General features: G+C 44.4%; 1 protein-coding gene across 1 annotated transcript in view; it reads right to left on the bottom strand.

Annotated features, from left to right (window-relative positions):
• The window catches only part of LOC124775751 (kelch-like protein 10), a 159,102-nt gene that overhangs the window by 66,402 nt on the left and 75,632 nt on the right, over nucleotides 1-17,068 (bottom strand). Inside the window, exons 5-7 of the mRNA XM_047250580.1 lie at nucleotides 14,395-14,622; nucleotides 10,339-10,508; nucleotides 5,507-5,676 (exon numbers count right to left, since the gene is read on the bottom strand). Of these exons, the coding sequence (XP_047106536.1) occupies nucleotides 5,507-5,676; nucleotides 10,339-10,508; nucleotides 14,395-14,622 (568 nt within the window). The remainder of the gene's footprint in view (nucleotides 1-5,506; nucleotides 5,677-10,338; nucleotides 10,509-14,394; nucleotides 14,623-17,068) is intronic.

The following is a 17,068-nucleotide window of genomic DNA, read 5'->3' as shown; positions in this document are numbered from 1 at the left end:
GAATCGCCTTCACCGTGATTCTCGCACAGTATTCCGATGGACGTCACCACTGCCGCCTCGTTCTGTGGCTCCTCCACGGATTCCGACCGGTGGCTAATTTTGGAAATGTCTGGACTTGTCAAAAATAGTCTGCTTGATAGACTGTAAATTTTCGCCGATTTTGAAAGTGTTACTGTGATCTGACAAGGGACAGTAATGGGTCCGGAACGGCATGAAAAATATTTCTTGTCCGGCATTAAAATTCTAGAATTATTTTGTTGTGTTTACCTGAGGGAAAGCTCCTTTTTTATTTTCGTGTACGTTGAGTTTATAAATAAACTAAACCTATCCAGTTGTGTGTTGATTACTTGCTGAGGAACTCGGGAAGAACTTAAAAAAATACTATCCGAAGACACGTTAAGATATAGCACCGCAGCATGCGGCGGTCGTTCATGTGTCAGGAGCATATGCAGAAGCTACAACAAAAACTCAAGGAAAGCGAAATGTTTGCAACATTCTGTGGGCGGCCTTATGTTTTCCTGCTGCCGTTACAAAATCGCAAAATTCTGTTTATAAAACAATCCATACCTTCTTTTTCGGTAAGGCTACATTTATTAGTTATAGAAATAAAACTAATTGCGAAGATTAACTGACTGGAAAATGGCAGTATTGACTTCAGGGGTATGTTAGTGCGTAACTAGTACGCAAACGAGTGGTGTTGCTCCCGGATTCTCAAATTTCACAAATTTTAATCGTAGCTCTACCGAGGTTAAGCGCTATTCACGTGTCGTCCAAACTCTTTGGCCCTTGACAAGAAATGCACTATGGATAGGATTGTCGGAGGAATTACTGACACGTATGAATTTTGGCACGTCGGTATTCGGCCTAGGGTAAAAGCATAATTACTGAGAGTAGTCGAGCTAAGGAACTGAAGCAATGGCTTTAGGATATTAGTGAATCAAGGTACAGTACTTCTGCGCCCGAACCTTGCTACAGGGAGTTTGATTGGAAAGACAGCATTTTATTTAGTAGAAGAAAATGAAACCTTTAGGTTTCGCAGATAAGTTAAAGGTGCAGGAGGAGTTAAATGACATTAAATGAGATATAATACGTTTAACAGAAGAGCAGCGAAAAATCTAAGACCAGATAGAATTAAAATTACGATACATGTTGTACTACACAGGAGCAGATAAAGGAGGAAATTCACATGTATTCTCTGCTGTAAATAACAAGACTGGAAACCATATTACAGTTTTTGAAGCTATCTCAGATAGAACAGTAACATTTGTTTCAAAAACAAATTAAAGATCAGTCAATGGAAATCGCTTTATGCACCAATATGTTCACATTAAAGAAGGAGTTTTCACTGACCCACTAATGTCACACCAGAAATGACATAAGTCAAAAGATAAATTAATATGCCATATAGAACAACACATGCGTCCCTTAGCATTAAACTAAGAATTAAATTTACTATATTTTACCAAACAATAATGAAATTACGCAGGATCAGATGGATTTAAAGCATTTTAGAATTTCAAGATGGAAAAAATAACAAGGTAAAATATATACAGAGCTAGAAAGAAATTAAATCTCTTCCCAGTGAGATAATGTTTTGTTGACACCGAGATTCATGTGAAGAAATGACCATTACAATAAAATAAAAGAAATCGGAGCTCGCACTGGAAGGTTAAAGTGTTCGTTTTTCTCCCGTTCTGTTAGAGAGAGGAACGGTAGAGAAATTGTGTGAAAATGGTTCGATAAACCCTTTACCTGACACTTAAGTGTGAATTGCAGAGTTGTCATGTACATGTAATTCATCAGGAAGGAGATCCGAAAAGTAGACAGTAAGTTGTCTATGAGAATAGGGAGGTTTATGAGATTAGATGATGCAACAGCATCAGAAACTTATAAAATGAGCATTACACATACATTAGACGAAAAAGGCAGTTAAGTAAGAAACGTATTTAGGCAAACGGCGAAGAGGAGGTGGGTATAAAGAAGACAAAAGAAAATATCACAAAGAGCAACGAAACTATCAAACAAAAGGAGAGAGTTTCAAGCAAACAATAGTAGGAGGATGGTGAAATATACTGACTAAAATAAAACCATCTGGAAAAATCTCCGAGAAGAAGTGATAGTAGATACGGGGAATATTTGACAAGAGAGATAATTCGAAACAGGGAGAATACGGAGGTAGCCCCGTAGGTTGATTTCAGCTTTTATTTCTATCTGGAGGAACCTTGGTAGGCGCTGTGCTCTTCATAGCAGTATGGTAAACCACTTCTCAGGAGACGCCGTTACCGAATCATCTGATGTGCAGTTGTGTTTGGGGAATCTTTTAATGTGCATCTGCTCTAATTTTCTTGTTTCTTCGCGTTAACAATTGTTCTTCACAGCGTGACGTTCCCTGAATACTAGTGTTTCATAAGATTCAATTTACTGTGTTACGCAACTATTTTTGTTGTTCTTAACCTTCAAGGACGATTTCTTCAACCAAACAGAACGGATAGCCCCAATAGGTAACAATGGTGTAATTGCAGTAGGCTACCTTCGATGGCCTGCATGTAGTTAAACGCTTGTTGTCAATGGAATTATAACATGACTTATTTTAAGTATCCACGTTGGCCCTGATACAGAAGCCAAGAACACGGGAAAGAACCACTAATCGGGGAAGTTGTCCGAAGACGCTCTTAAAAATGCGTTGAATTTTATTGATGAACGAAATTCCATTAGTGCAGCAAGCAAATTGTTCATTATCTCATTCAAAGCTCTAGAAGAACTTATGTAGAAACATAAGGCAACTAAATTTCATCTGGGATCTAATTCTACTTTCACTCAATAACAAGAGGAAGAAACACTTGCCAATAGAATTTTAGAATTTTTTTTAGTCTGTCCATGCAGGAAGTACGAAAGCCAGTTTCTGAGTTGGCTCAGAAACACGACATGGCACACATATTTTCTCAAAATGAGCGTTGCCGAGAAAGAACCTGTCTGACAGTTTTTTGAAACGAAATCCAACCATGAGCATTAGAAAAACCGAACATGCTAGAGTTAACAGAATCACTAGATTCAACCGTGGTTATGCGAAGAGATATTTTGGAAACACGTAAAAGTTTTTTCTGCAACTGATTGCACGCAAGATCACATGTACAATACAGGTGAAACTGGTATCACAATGGTACGAGATCCCGGAACAGTAGCTACCACTAAGGGCAAGAAAAGCGTCGACTCAGTGACCAGCTGGGAAGGACAATGTTAGTGACAGTGATAAGTGCCACAGTATGAGTACGGCAGGATTTCACATTCCTCCAATGTTTATTTATCCCTAAAAAAAGGATGAGCCCCTTGCCAAGAAAAGAAAAAACCTTACCTTGTGCTACACACGAATGCTCACGAAAAGGTTGGAGTGACAAAGAGTTGTTCTTCAATCTGTCGAAGCAAAACACCACACAATTTTGCAGTCCTAGATGTTATGTAAAATAATCTGTTTACTATGGTCCGGTCCCCTGACCATCCCATTGCTCATACAGGCTGCAGCCTTTGGTTGTAACTTTCTATTCTACTTTGAAAGGAGCTTTTCAGAAGGAATGTGATCTATACATGAAAATACACAAGCCTTATCTTTAGCTGGTCCATTTATTCGGGCATATTCAAGAGTATCAAAAATCTCAGTGGCTGTATCTGAGTTCAAAACTACAGGAATATACGAATGAGTGTATATTCAGTCCAAATGTCTTTACCGATCGCGACCTTTGTGCTGTAGACAGGCCGGCCGAAGTGGCCGTGCGGTTCTAGGCGGTGCAGTCTGGAACCGCGAGACCGCTACGATCGCAGTTTCGAATCCTGCCTCGGGCATGGATGTGTGTGATGTCCTTAGGTTAGTTAGGTTTAAGTAGTTCTAAGTTCTAGGGGACTGATGACCTCAGATGTTAAGTCCCATAGTGCTAAGAGCCATTTGAACCATTTTTTGCTGTAGACATATTTGTATACAGACGAAATCCATCTATTCCAATCATTGAGAATGATGACACAGAGTCTGAACCGTCGGCTCCACCAATGTCTGGTGAAGAAGCAAATCACGAAACTGGAGGATCAGAAGAGCCGCAATATCTCAACAACTCAGTGACTTCTGAAGAACTGACACCACTTGCTTCTACCAGTGGCACAAAGGCAACACCTACAAAACAGAGAGAGATGAAAAGTTAGAGATTTTGACCTCCACATACAGAAGAATTGAAATTCAACTAACCGCAGAAAAGAAATCAGTGAGGGACCTCAAAAAAGGAAAAGCATTAATGAAAACAAATTGAAAGCAGCTGTTCAAAGACATATCTTCTGATATTTATATTGCCTGCAGGACAGAATGCTATTTGCACACGGTATAGGAAAACCACTGTTGTGCCCTATTGAAACAGTTGCCAAATATCACACTAAAAATATTAGAGTCGACAGCGGAGCATGGGCGAAATACCTCCAAATATACGAGGATGAGTCAAATGAAAACCTTAAATTTGTAATAACAAATCGAACTTTGGCGCCGTTATCCTGTAAGTTGGTAAGCATGCTACAAGCTGCGAGCAGAATGGCCTGTAGGTGGCAGCATAGTGCAGATGCACACATACCGTCGCAGTATCAGTATAAAGATGGCCGCCGCATTGGCGACTTGCACCAGGGAAGAACAACGTTCTGTTATTCGGTTTTTGCGTAGTGAAAGTGTGAAACCCGTTGAAATTCATCGACGAATGAAGGTTCAGAACGGTGATGCATGTTTGTCATAGCAGTAAGTCTACGAATGGAGTAGGAATTTCGCAAATGGTGTGACTTCAGTCTAAGATGCTCCTCGTCCAGGTCAGATACAACGAGTTGTGACTCCACAGAACATTGTAGCAGTTGAAGCCATAGTGAAGGAAAACCGCCGAGTGACACTGAATGACATTGCAGCATGTTTACAGATTAGTCATGGGTCCGCACACCACATTGTGCATGATGTGCTCCAGTTTCACAAAGTGTCTGCGAGATGGGTGCCACGGGAGCTGACTCCTGAAATGAGAGAACGACGTGTTGATGCTTGTGAATAACTTCTTCGGCGCTTTGAACGAGTAGGTGATGGCATCCTTGCAAGAAACGTTACTGGGGCGACCTGTTTTTTGAGTGTCTTCCTCATCCACCATACTCACCAGACTTTGCCCCAAGTGATTTCCATGTGTTTGGACCACTCAGAGACGCAATGGGAAGGAAGAAGTTCCGTTCTGATGAAGAGGTACGCCACGTGGTGCATGAGTTGTTTCGCGGACTACCAAAAGAATTTTTTAATAAATAAATTAATGCACTTTGTAAGCGTTGGAGGACTTGCATTGACCGTGGGGCAGATTATGTTGAAAAGTGATACAGTCTTGTACCACTTCTGCACAATAAATAATATTTAAAAAACTATTTAAGGTTTTCATTTGACTCACTCTCGTACGAGAGTTTAGTTACTCAGTAACCTGTGTAGATCGGAAAAGTCTGATTAGGTGGTGTTTACCGTCTAGCGAGGTGGCGCTGGCGTCGGAGCGCTGGGCGTTCATGGGCGCGATGGGCGACCACTGGTTGGTGCGGTGGTCGTAACGCTCGGCGGTGCTCTGCCGGTGGTGGCCGTCGTAACCGCCCATCGCGTAGATGATGTCGCCCAGCATCGCCACGCTCACGTAGCACCTGCACCGCGGACATCATCACCCGGGGACCAATAAAGGACCGGTCTACATCACCAGGCTACCACACACTTCTAAACGTACCGCTGGATGATTGTACTACTGGCCATTAAAATTGCTACACCAAGAAGAATTGCAGATGATAAACGGGTATTCATTGGACAAATATATTATACTAGAGCTGACATGTGATTACATTTTCACGCAATTTGGGTGCATAGATCCTGAGAAATCACTACCCAGAACATCCACCTCTGGTCGTAATAACGGCCTTGATACGTCTGGGCATTGAGTCAAACAGAGCTTGGATAGCGTGTACAGGTACAACTGGCCATGCAGATTCACCACGACACCACACTTCATCAAGAGTCGTGACTGGCGTATTGTGACGAGCCAGTTGCTCGGCCACCATTGACCAGACGTTTTCAATTGGTGAGAGATCTGGAGAATGTGCTGGCCAGGGCAGCAGTCGAACATTTTCTGTATCCGGAAAGGCCCGCACAGGAACTGCAACGTGCGGTAGTGCATTATTCTGTTGAAATGTAGGGTTTGGCAGGGATCGAATGAGGGGTAGAGCCACGGGTCGTAACACATCTGAAATGTAACGTCAGCTGTTCAAAGTGCCGTCAATGCGAACAAGAGGTGACCAAGACGTGTAACCAATAGCACCCCATACCATCACGCCGGATGATACGCCAGTATCCCGATGACGAATATACGCTTCCAATGTGCGTTCATCGCGATGTTGCCAAAAACGGATGCGACCATCATGACGCTGTAAACAGAACCTGGATTCATCCGAAAAAATAACGTTTTGCCATTCGTGCACCCAGGTTCGTCGTTGAGTACACCATCGCAGGCGCTCCTGTCTGTGATGCAGCGTCAAGGGTAAGCGCAGCCGTGGTCTCCGAGCTGATAGTCCATGCTGCTGCAAACGTCGTCGAACTGTTCGTGCAAATGGTTGTTATCTTTCAAACGTCCCCATCTGTTGACTCAGGTATCGAGACGTGGCTGCACGATCCGTTACAGTCATGCGGATAAGATGCCTGTCGTCTCGACTGCTAGTGATACGAGGCCGTTGGGATGCACCACGGCGTTCCGTATTACCCTCCTGAACCCACCGATTCCATATTCTGCTAACAGTCATTGGACCTAGACCAATGCGAGCAGCAATGTCGCGATAGGATATACCACAATCGCGATAGGCTACAATCCGACCTTTATCAAAGTCGGAAACATGAAGGTACGCATTTCCCCTCCTTATATGAGGCATCACAACAAGGTTTCACCAGGCAACGCCGGTCAGCTGCTGTTTGTGTATGAGAAATCGGTTGGAAACTTTCCTCGTGTCAGCACGTTGTAGGTGCCACCACCGGCGCCAACCTTGTGTGAATGCTCTGAAAAGCTAATCATTAGCATACCACAGCATCTTCTTCCTGTCGGTTAAATTTCGGGTCTGTAGCGCGTCATCTTCGTGGTGTAGCAATTTTAATGGCCAGTAGTGTAATTTAGAACAGCGAGTGTTTTAGGGTTACAGATGGGTAGGGTACGACGGTGACGGATAAAAACTCTCTGGTTTGCATTCCGACATTTTCAATGACGCTCCATCGCAATTTTGCCCTCTCGTAGGATCTCGTTGGTGTTAAGAGTGGCAAATTTGTATTCCGTGTATCTGTCCACACACTGGTTGGGACAGTTTAATAGCCAAGTACATTATCTGTTGAAAAGAATCCGGACATTCTATCTAACGCGGAATTTAACAGTAGACGACAGGAGAGGCGGACCCACCAGCATAAAAGGAGGCGGGTGTACTGTGTTGTCGGTAGAGAAACAGGAGAGTTTAGTGACTTCGAAAGTAAACTACCCATTAAACGTGGCCTGAGTAACAAGTCACGGACGTAGCAACCGTTTTAAAGCTGCCCGTGTCGACTGTTAGTGATGTGGCTGTGAAGTGAAAATGTGAAGGAACAAGACCATCCAGACCGTCGAGCATTGTGGAAGCAGGTTGTAAAAAATTGTATGAAATCAGTGAAACAATTACTCGTGAATTCCAAGGTGCTACCAGCATTGCAGTTAGTAGAGGAAGTTAAAAAGAATGAGATATAATGCTCGAGCAGCTCCTCACAAAGCATACATTTTAGTAGTCAATGATAAGCGACATTTGAGATGGTGCACAGGGCGACGATAATAGACGGTGGATAACCGGAAACCAGTGATACAGAGTAATGAATCACACTATACCATGTTGCAGTGTATGGGTATGGCGAATGCCTGTAGAATATTATCTGAGTAGTACCAATGGTGAAGTACAGAGATGTTGTTACCATCTTGTGGTCCCGTTGTCGTGCTTATGAAAACGCTAAATGCATAAGGATACGAACACATTTTACAGCATCATATGGTGGTTGCAGTAAAGGTGCTCTTCGCACCCGATGATTGTATCAGCATGACTACCGTGTCTTAAAGAAGCATATATGTCAGTGGCTTGTAGAGAACAACATTCATGAAATGGACTGGCCTGCCCAGAGTAGCGATCTCAAAGCTGATAAATGGTTCTGGGATGGGTTCGTTCCAAAACCCGTGTTCAGCATCACTACCTTCTCCGGTTTCGGCTCTTGAGCAAGAATGGGCTACCATTCCTCCACGAACATTAAGAGACCTCACTGAAAGGGTCCTCAGCAGAGTTCAAACCATCGCAAAGGATGGACACATACCGCATTAAAGTTCACTAATTGATGCTTGGACACATTTGATCACGTACCTAAGATTCTCTGCACTTACCCTGCAACTCATCCGTTCAGAGAGCAGCTTGTTTTGTATACACCTGAGACCATTTCGGTTGCGTTATTAATATCCGTAACGAAATACGGCCTTCTCTTTAGGCGAGGTTATTATCATGCTCCAGCGTGATGGCGCTCGGTTTAGAGGAATCTGGTAAGTGAGGTAATTTTTATCGTCAGAACTTGACCAACAAAGGTCTAACACATATTTCTTGGTGGCACACGTGGACTCGTCCACTTGGCTTTTGCTTGTGCAGAACCGGTTTGCACGATCTGGTGAAACGGTGTTTTGTTCAGCCTAGAGACGCTGGGCTAGACTTTCTGTTATCCACCTACGTGGTTTGAGGTCGAAGCCTACTGCGCTCGTTGAAATGAAAATGAATTTCGCACGAAGACTGATTTTTCCCATCACATTTTGGAAACAAACATTTGACAATTCCTGGCAGGAAGCACCATTTTGCAGAGCAGGCATATTAGCAGGACCGGGAAGTGGCCAACGGGGGTGCGTCACATCTGCTCTAGAGACTAAACGGCTGAAATGGTTAGATGCTAAATTTCCTGGAGTTGCTTGGAGCTCGCGAAATCTAGGGGTTAGCCAGCAGCTCTACTGGGTTCCGGTTTTCTAGGCGAGTGTTGCAGTTTAGGGAATGAGCACTTGCTCGGGGGCGATGTTTGATAAAAGTGACGTGTTCGGCTTTATTTGATTGAGCGAACAAAATACATTTACACTGCTGACAAAAAAATCAAACGCAAGGCGTGGTCGGATTCGTCGGGTACTTAAATGATGGGAGCTGCAGTTCTCTGACAGGTAGACCAACCACCAGACTGCGTTAATGTTATCGTGTCTGCGTGCTTACCAGATCTGGTTAGTATATAAGGCGCGTGAACAGAGTCAGATGTTGGGTATTCACTGAAAGACGCAGAGATGCCATATACTCGTATGAGACAGTGTTATCAGCACCTGACACAGTTTGGAAATGGCCTCCTTTTCGCCGGCTTGCCCAGTCAAGTGACAGCGGCCCGATGATGGTCTGTATGGAAATGTGAGTGCTGCTGTCGCGAGTAGGACTTCGTGTGACTTCATAAAACCTCCAAGGACGCGACGGTAGGAATTTTCTGAAGAGAGGAGAGGTGGTAGATTTAATTTGTGATCAGTTTACTGTATCCAGTGGTAAATCTCAAATCCCTCCGAAGTGTCTGACGGAGTCACGACACCTAATAGTGTTGACAGCAATTTGTCCACCGCTTTGTGCCCATTTGGTGCATAATGAGAGGAGGAGGCTACATGCCAACAATATATTTTACCGTCGTTCCGCCCTTTGTTTCAAACTGAACCATAACACAAATACAAGACACATTATATAGATACTCATCGCTATCATTCGTGAGAAACACAAAATGGTTAATGTACCTGCATAGCCTACCACAGACTCATTTAGTTAACATGAAAGTTTTTTTGGGTAGGAATGGTACCGTATTTAGCTGTAAATAATTATGAAACGAACACTTTGGCAACGGTTAAAGTGGCTTTATTCTGCGTCTACCTGTAGGCCCAGAAGAAGGCCACTGTAACCGTGGCTGAAACGTTGGTTTCGCCTGTGATATTTGTCTTCAGTATGACATAGTACCATGTGATGTAACGTTTATATTAACAAGAAAGCTTAATTGATAGGTCGGATGCAGGTGTGACCTTTCGCGGAATAGTAATGTGAGATGCCAACCCAACCTAGATAGTCACTAATGTGTAAGAAACCGATGTTTAGATTAAGAGTGTAAAAACTGATAAAAAATTAAGAATAATGTGAAGCTGAATATACTTCGAAGTGGGGCACATCGTGTTGGACAACTGTTTCGCAGAGCTGGGTGTGTGTTATGGGGTAACGCACCTCCTGCTGTGCATGGGCGCCACCTCGCGCCACACCTTGGTGACGACGTTGAAGCGGCGGCACGAGTTGAAGTAGTCCATGCCGTCGAAGCCGCCGATGACGTAGATGTCGTGACCGATGACGGCGGTGCCGTGGTATGCGCGCGGCCCAGTAGGGTCTACCTCGTTCACCTGCAGCGACCATCCCGCTCTCAGTAGCAACCAAAGTGCTTTCAAGAGAAGTCAGTGCAGTGCTGTCTGCCACGAGAAAACTACTACGTTCCATAAGTCAACAAAGACAGGTGGTTTGAAGGAAGGTCCTTGTTTTCTAATTCACTTTAATTACATACTAATGTTTGAGATAACTGCGTAACTCAGGAACAAATATGCTGGGAGAATAGAGAAGTGGTCCAAAAATAAGTGCTCCGGTAAATTGCTTCTTTCCTGTTATCTTATACACTGTCTGTCCACTCAATTTTTGACTCTCTTGCATAGGATGTCATTTCAAATGTGTCCAGTTTATACTTCTCTCTTATTCGTCTGTAGTCGACGCCAAAACTTTTGGTGGCTCTCACCTATGAAGTAATCTTCTCTAATCCTGGTGGCGGAAGAAATCTTCGCGTAGTCCGACAAGAGGAGAAGTGATAACGTAAACTTTCTGATATACAGACTTTTGTCCACTGTCCTAGATTCAATTCCGGCTTGTCAGCAGTGTCTCATGTGTGCAATTTGTGCCACAACTTGTTGCCAGCAGCTAACTGTTTTCAAATTTCGTATCGCTGCAACTTGATCGCCAGCCGATAATGAAAGGAAATGCTCGCATGTATCTTTGTTTATTTACCCATAGCAGTCCGTCTTCCTTCCTCATATTCCCTCTTCTATGAAAATGAACTGAATAACTAATTTACAAGTATGTTTCTAATACGCCCCACCTGAGCCAGAGGGTAGTGTAGCACTGTAGGCTCCGGATGCCAACTTAATTTCTTTGAGTCTTAAGGGAGGCTCAGAGAGGTTGCTTTCAGGAAGGAGATGGTCACCTGCCCTCACGTAAAGCGCGGGTAGTGGCAAGCACTGCTTGACCTCACCCTCGCCCGTGTGTCCTGAGTTGGTGAGGAACGCACGCTTTTAGCATACACTGCTATGTACTGTTGAACAAGGTCTTCGTAAATCGGAGCAGCTTCATTTTCTTAGCGATTAGACTCAGTTGAAGAAATTTTGATATAAATTTCGCGTAGGAGTGAGATTTTTGAACTTGGCTTAGTTATGCTGCTTTGGTTAGGATACAGGCCTTGTTACTGTTTCAGGTGGCCCCCTGATTCGAACTCCTGCTGTTTATTCTGTTTTGTTTACCAGGTGAGTGTGTCAGTCAAGGCATCTGCGTATTCAGTCCAGACTCTGATGAATCTGCTTTGCTGGACCTGTGGCCGTTGGCCCATAGCCGCCAGGTAGCCTTGGAAGCTGAGTTAAATCGTCTTAGCCGAGGTATCTAGTGAGTTGTTTGTTCACTGTAAGTTCAATGAGGCACCGCAAACAGTTTGAAGTAGTTGAAATAGTAAATTCTGCGAAATCTGTGTCATTTGTGACTTCATCTCTGGTTAGCATCCTACCGCCACATGTTTGTGAAGTCGATCCATATAGAGGAATCACAAGAGGTGACTGGTTCCAGTTATAACTGGAAACATTTAATGTATATTAATTTTAACCTAGATAATTATACGGGTTTTTTCACCCAGATTCCAATGATGCTGTGCAGGGCCGTGTAGGTCAAATACTTAGGATTTTGTACGCTTTCGAGTGACATATTTCTGGCGCGCATCCGCGATATGGCCCATTGTGTCCACGCGCCGCTCAACTGTATGACAGAAGTTTACGTAAGAGTCACTGGTAACTGCGGTTACGGTAAATAAGTAACAATGTCCTTTCGTGTAACAAATTAGTAAGCCGTTGAACAGATATAATACTACTTCTCACGTATTATGTGAATAGTGATGAATACTTAGTGCAGTCACGTGGGTACCCGCATAGCACTGGCTAATTATCTCTGGATCTCTTCAGGGCGCTGTTCTTGTGAAGAAACCGCTAGTAGTTGAATAATTGCATGCTTCTTTGCGGTGCACGTGTGAGCGGAATTGAGTTTACCCCTCCCTCCCTCCTGCACCCCCCCCCCCCCCCGCCCAACGTGAATGTGGACTGCGCCCAAAGTGAAACGCACATTGAATCAAAAGTTTAATGAGAGATCATAAATAATATTAACAAGGAGGAGCGGTAGCGTTTCATTACTCCAAGCAATTAGTCTCCGTCCCCCAACAGTTACACTTACAACACAACACTCATGCATCATGATTTCTCGTTGTGCACGAAGGAAAAAAAATCCAGCTAGGTGGCTGAACAGACCCCTCGGGGTCTCCTACTCAACAACGCAATCGACTCTTTCGTGCTTCTCTCTGGTTTTTCCAGGCTCCACGCTCATTTCCATAAAATGCTGTGCTCAGTGCCCACATTACTGGGACATTAAAGTCCTCGCAAATTTTTAGTACCAATATATACATTTGATTATCTACGCCAGTCCATATTGTAATTCTTGCTGTTGGCATTCTGTGAAATCGCACCTCCTAGACAGCAGAATTATTTTGCTCTTCCTACTATTTTGTCGTTCCGAATGTTTTAAGTCTACAAAAATGGTTTTCTCCTTTTTCCTGCAAGTCTTCACTTTTGTGTTAACAGGCGTGTTCTTAACTCTTACTTTGCATCAAACGAAATTATATGGTTCATGTGGTGTCACCGCCAGACACCACACTTGCTAGGTGGTAGCTTTAAATCGGCCGCGGTCCATTTAGTACATGTCGGACCCGCGTGTCGCCACTGTGTGATCGCAGACCGAGCGCCACCACAAGGCAGGTCTCGAGATACGGGATAGCACTCGCCCCAGTTGTACGGACGACATTGCTAGCGACTACACGGACGAAGCCTTTCTCTCATTTGCCGAGAGACAGTTAGAATAGCCTTCAGCTAAGTCCATGGCTACGACCTAGCAAGGCGCCATTAACCATTTTAAGATAGAGTCTCACTTGTATCATCAAGGAATGCTGTATTCAAATGAAGGATTAAAAGTTAAGTATTATAGCAGCTACGTACATTTCTTGCTACCATTCACTACGTATCCTGTTTCAGACCTCTATCTAGCCTAAGTGAGATTACGCGTGCCTTTCGGCTACTTCAGTGTGGCGTAGCTGTCTTGTTACGCCACAACAGTTCAAGAGACCTTTTCAGCTTTCAAAAATATATTACGTATGTAAGCAGACTGAAGTGACGAATGAAAATTTGTACCAAGGCCGGGATTCGAATTCGGGTCCCCTGCTCACGAGACAGATGCGATAACCACTACGGCATCCTCGCACAGTGGCATTGCACAACTGCACGGACTCTCCAGCACGCCCCACTCTTTAATCATTTGAATGAAGCACCTACACTTTGGCTTCAGGTGGAATTCCCCTTTTCTTTCGATGCTGAGGTGCTATTCTAATACAATTGGAGAAACTCTGCAATACTGTTCGAGTGTAGGGGGAGTACCAAGTGGGCTGCGCCGTGAATGGGAATTTGGACTGAGGAGGGAGGCGTGTTAGGGCAGTCTGTGCAGATGTACAAAGCCACTGTGCCAGGGTAATATAGTGGTTAGCCCATCTGCCTAGCGAGGAGGAGACCTGGGTTCGAACCCTGCCTTTAGTACAAATGTTCACTCGTCACTTCAGTCTGAATACACATCAATAAAACTGATGACCGGAGTCATGCCCACTGTAGATGGCGCTGACGAATGAAAGTTCCTCTGACCACATGCCACGCGTTCTTTGTGTGTTGCAGGCTGTGTGATTGACGCAGTGTACTGTAAGCAGCAGAATGGTCTGGTATTCATGTCACGAACAAACCGAGTCGTGTTTGTGTACGATTGAGCGCAGTGCAGCTATACCAAAACAAGTACGCCAGTGGGAATCCTAGACAAATGAGTTAAGTGATGTGGCCTAATAGCCAGCCTTCGCGGAGTAGACGCGCGGCCTATGGCGACGAGCAGGCGCGCGCGCACCTTGACCCACTGGTCGGCGCGCGTGTCGTAGATCTCGAGGCAGTTGGTGGGGCTGCCGCCGCTCCAACCGCCCACGGCGAACAGCAGCTCGTGCGGCACCCGCGGCCGCGCGCAGTCGGGCGTCTGCTGCTCGCCGTCGCGCATCTCCAGGTCGTACAGGTAGCGCAGCGTCTCCATCACCAGCGGCCGGCACGCCTCGTTGCCGCTCACGAACGGGTGGTCCTTCACCTGCGACAAGCGACAACCACCACACCAGTTCAAAAATGGTTCAAATGGCTCTGAGCACTATGGGATTTAACATCTGAGGTCATCAGTCCCTTAGACTGAGACCTACTTAAACCTAACTAACCTAAGGACATCACACTCATCCATGCCCGAGGCAGGATTCGAACCTGCGACCGTAACAGTCGCGCGTTTCCGGACTGAAGTGCCTAGAACCGCTCGGTCACAACGGTCGGCCCACCACACCAGTCAACCACCAATATTTCTCTTCCCTGTCCAACTTTTAAGCGAGTAACAGTGAAATAATTTTCATGTCTGGACATGAATTACTCCAAAAAATCGTCCATTTTCATCGACCTTCAAAGTTTTACTAATTCCAAGGTTTTCTTTTATAGGCTCGTAGAAGTGATGGTATATGTCGACGACGTGGAGATTCTTTTGAAGAGATACTCCTGAAGTGACCTGTAAGAAGTTCGTCAAGAATTACATCAGTGATGTTAAGGAATTAACTTGTCTGTTGGGCCTGAAAACACCACGTACCTGTCATTAAGATGGAGCCTTTTAAGAGGCCCAGTTATAAAATTAGGCAACAGGTCCATGAAGAGAAAGACCATCACCGGACTACTTGGCGCCATTTTGGATGAATGACAAAATTAGAGTGCACTTATTGAACCAGTTGAAACGTGGATATGCCGCAAAATGGCAAGAACGAGCAGGACGGAAGGAAAAACCAATTTAGAAGTATATATATGTAAATGGTATCTGTTCTTTCGGACATGTCCGAAAGAACAGATTCCATCTTCATATATATATAATTGAGGTTCACCGGCCATTGGACCATTTTCTTCTGTGCGGATGCACAAACAGTGCCCGAACTCTTAAGGGAATCGGTAACAAGCTGCGAGTAGTGAGTATAATGGGCAGAAGCACTATGAAATAGTGCGGGACAGTAAGTTGAGAATGAGAGTCTCACGGGAGGCGTGCCAGAGATAAGTCCCTGCAGTCGCACTCTCCTGCGCCCTCGGTGGCTCAGATGGATAGAGCGCATGCCATATAAGCGGGAGATCCTGGGTTCGAGTCCCGGTCGGGGTACACATTTCCAACTGTCCCCGGTCACTTATATCAACGCCTGTATGTAGCTAGGGGCATTCAATTTAGAAGTGTTGAAGAAAGAAAACGAAGAGAGATTATCAGAGGAAATGGTAAAAAAAAAAAATTATTCGGAATGTCATCAGCCACTATACCTTCATCATTAATATTTTTGAAGGGAAAGTTTTGCGGAAAAGGAAGAGGTCGAGCAAGGATAAAGTAATTTTTAAGGCATCGAGGAGAGGATGTGATAATTACTTGGAACTGAAACGGACAGCCAATCGACGAGACAGTAGTCATTAGAATATGTATGCATTGAAGATATGAACAAGACAGGCAGCAACACGATGAAAAAATTATTAGCGTAGCGAATTACGATTATAAACTACCAATGCAGACAGTAAGAACTCATCATAACTCTATTCTAACTGAGATCAGGGGATACAGTATGAGCGCTTTGGCGCATATAATTTTCCTCATAACACTTTCTCTAGTAGTTAACGGGGTGCAGGGCGGAAATATTCTTTCGAAATTAATTCGCTGACTGCGAATTCCTTGTCATCAAATGTATGAGGATAGCTCTACCACGCAACAGTATTTTCTTTCCTTTTTTTATATTCAAGCACGCTCCACGGACCGATCCTATCACACGACACACTGCCTTATGTCATGGTGCAAGCATTAGGTAATGAATTTAGTGTAGGGTGTAGAACGTGTGACATGTGGAACTTTTGGCCGGTCCGGGATGCGTGCATGGACAGTCGAAGTGGTTAAAGCGACCGCTAGCGATAAGCGGGAAATCCGGATTCACGTCTCGGTTATTCTCAAGTTCTCATGTGTAACTATTGTGTAGTAGATCTATGCTTAATACAGGTGATGTCAAGGATTTCGCGGCCAGCGAATTAATTTCGAAAGAATTTCGTACAGCTGTCGATTGGCAACAGTCCCTGTTCTTTTAGACATGCATGTAAGCGGAAATGTTCTTCGGCTGATGGGAGATTTTGGTGCTGCGCCACTTGAGGCGTTGCAGCTATACTTCGGATATGGCCACTCAATCTCCAGATACGGAAAAACTCTGCGATGTGTTTTCTAAAGAAAGAACATCACGAAGAGCAGAATTTAACAGGAATATGAGCCACAAACAAGTTGCAAATCCACAAACAGATCCTCCTCCTGTGGCAGAAACGACAAGATGACGTCCAAGGACAGAGATGCACCTATGGTTTTCTCCCAGATATAAAACAGAGACTGAGAATGACGCACTAGAATCAGTCCCTCAAGAGGTCTCACACTCTTCTTAATGGCTCATGGGACTTCACCGTCTACTGGCGTCGAACAGCGCAAAACCAACTTCCGAATGTGT

This window comes from Schistocerca piceifrons, chromosome 2 (assembly GCF_021461385.2).
Source record: "Schistocerca piceifrons isolate TAMUIC-IGC-003096 chromosome 2, iqSchPice1.1, whole genome shotgun sequence".
Taxonomy (NCBI): Eukaryota; Metazoa; Arthropoda; class Insecta; order Orthoptera; family Acrididae; genus Schistocerca; species Schistocerca piceifrons.
Note: the sequence above shows the minus strand (reverse complement) of the source record. Positions and strands in the feature narration are given on the sequence as shown.